The 2053-nt window shown below is 33.1% G+C and overlaps 2 protein-coding genes across 3 annotated transcripts in view; both read left to right on the top strand.

Moving 5' to 3' along the window:
- LOC111622263 (solute carrier family 10 member 6-like) overlaps positions 1-1214 on the top strand; it is a 20722-nt gene extending 19508 nt beyond the window's left edge. For both annotated transcript variants that reach the window (XM_023364616.1, XM_023364617.1), the window contains exon 7: positions 1088-1214. In XM_023364616.1, the coding sequence (XP_023220384.1) occupies positions 1088-1104 (17 nt within the window). In that variant the 3' untranslated portion in view covers positions 1105-1214. The remainder of the gene's footprint in view (positions 1-1087) is intronic.
- LOC111622252 (solute carrier family 10 member 6-like) lies at positions 1155-1758 on the top strand. The gene is made up of 3 exons (XM_023364603.1): positions 1155-1159; positions 1218-1434; positions 1507-1758. The coding sequence occupies exons 1-3, from the start codon at positions 1155-1157 to the stop codon at positions 1756-1758; spliced, it is 474 nt and encodes a 157-aa protein (XP_023220371.1).
- Positions 1759-2053: the final 295 nt, after the last annotated feature.

Below are 2053 nucleotides of genomic sequence, written 5' to 3'. Positions count from 1 at the left end.
CATTTCTATGACCAAGGGCGGCGTAAGGCATGGACAACGTGGGCCACCGCCTATGCCTCGCGGTCTGAAGGGCCTCGCGCCTCGAATTACTTAAAAGCCGTGAACGCGACGAAAAAATTTTACTCGTCATAAAATGATAAATAGTTTGTCAAATTTTTATTCATAAGAATGCAGTTTCAACTGCTTTTTATTTTATAAAAATCCGTCTTCTTGCGCCACCAGAGGGCCTTTTAAACAATAGGTAGTCTGTTAGCGTTGGTCAGTAGTAGTCCAAATTCAATACGAGCGTTTGTTTCTTGAAAATTTGATCACGATTTAAATACAGTATTTACTTTTAATATTACCGACATGTCATCGAAAAAAACGTGTTGTGTTATCATTAAAAGACAAATTAAAGTATTTATTTCGATTATCCGGATTTTTCCTTATCCGGACTACCTTCATCCCCAATTAGTCCGGATAATCGAGATTCTACTGTACGTATAGTGTATTGGCGATCGGATTATAAAGAAAATTAATTTAGTTATGAAACATATCTAAATTAGTAAAATCACATACCGTATTTTTGTACAAATTGCCCTCATATATCTGTGTTTAAAATTCAATCTGAAAGAGCGAGTATTATGAGATGGGGTGATTATATTAGACTTATAGATTGCAATTATGATCTCATCCTTATGAAATAACGATCGCAACCATAGGCTAGGGTTGCTAAAGGTGTAAAAGTTTTATTTCTTTTCTAGTAATTTCCTTTCCTATAACACCCGGGAATTTCACTATATTAATTTCAGTTTCATTTTGTAAATTCCTACAAGTGCCTTGAAACGATGTGTTCAAGGTGTAGGTATTTTCGAGAATTTTTGTAATTCTAAGCATTGTGAAATTCCCAGCGGACCTATATCGCTAGGCATCTCCCGATATACGAGTTCCCCTATAGATTTCATTAAAGTAAAGTAAAATCAGAAAATTCATCTATAATTTCAGTATTTCGACTACTCTTTTGATAGAAATTTTAAACTTATAATTCTCATTTATATTAAATTTAATATGATCTGGAATTTAGAGGGATGCATTTTTGTTTTTACAGATGTAACTTCTCTGTAATCCCATTTACTTTCTTACTTTGGAGTTCAATTCAATCTTATTATATTTTCATGGTGTGGCATTAAAGAATATCTGAAATAATGAAATAATAAAGATTATTACTATTTAATTAGACGATTTATATATTGTCCAATATCTGGAAAATCCACTGTTTTGGCATTAGGCATGATGCCTCTTAACGTCTGGATTTATGCGAAAGATACCGAGGCCAGCAAATTGGTCATACCTTATCTTAATATGGCTTTATCCTTAATTATGATCACGTCTCCCGTCCTTTTTGGTATGCTTTTGAAATGGAAAGTTCCAAAAGTGTCTGAATACGTTACCAAGGTGAGATAGTTTCTCGTTAAATGTTTGTTACACATATAACATTTAATATAATGTTTTTGTTTGTGTTGATAGTGTGGTAGTGTATTAGGTTTGGTGCTTATTGCAGTGGTGTTTGTATTAGAAATGATATTATTTAGCTCTGCCCTTCTTCGTTTAACTTGGCAACACATTGTGACTTCTGCGCTTATGCCACTGGTTGGAATTCTGACAGGATTTTGTATAGCATTTCTTTTTAGAAGACCCATCGCAGTATGTAAAACGGTAGGAATTGAAAGTGGTATTCAAAATGTAGCTGTATCACTTAGTNAATTTCCTTTCCTATAACACCCGGGAATTTCACTATATTAATTTCAGTTTCATTTTGTAAATTCCTACAAGTGCCTTGAAACGATGTGTTCAAGGTGTAGGTATTTTCGAGAATTTTTGTAATTCTAAGCATTGTGAAATTCCCAGCGGACCTATATCGCTAGGCATCTCCCGATATACGAGTTCCCCTATAGATTTCATTAAAGTAAAGTAAAATCAGAAAATTCATCTATAATTTCAGTATTTCGACTACTCTTTTGATAGAAATTTTAAACTTATAATTCTCATTTATATTAAATTTAATATGATCTGG

Source organism: Centruroides sculpturatus, unplaced genomic scaffold (genome assembly GCF_000671375.1).
Source record: "Centruroides sculpturatus isolate CEXI.00-Female unplaced genomic scaffold, Cexi_2.0 scaffold300, whole genome shotgun sequence".
Classification (NCBI taxonomy): Eukaryota; Metazoa; Arthropoda; class Arachnida; order Scorpiones; family Buthidae; genus Centruroides; species Centruroides sculpturatus.
Note: the sequence above shows the minus strand (reverse complement) of the source record. Positions and strands in the feature narration are given on the sequence as shown.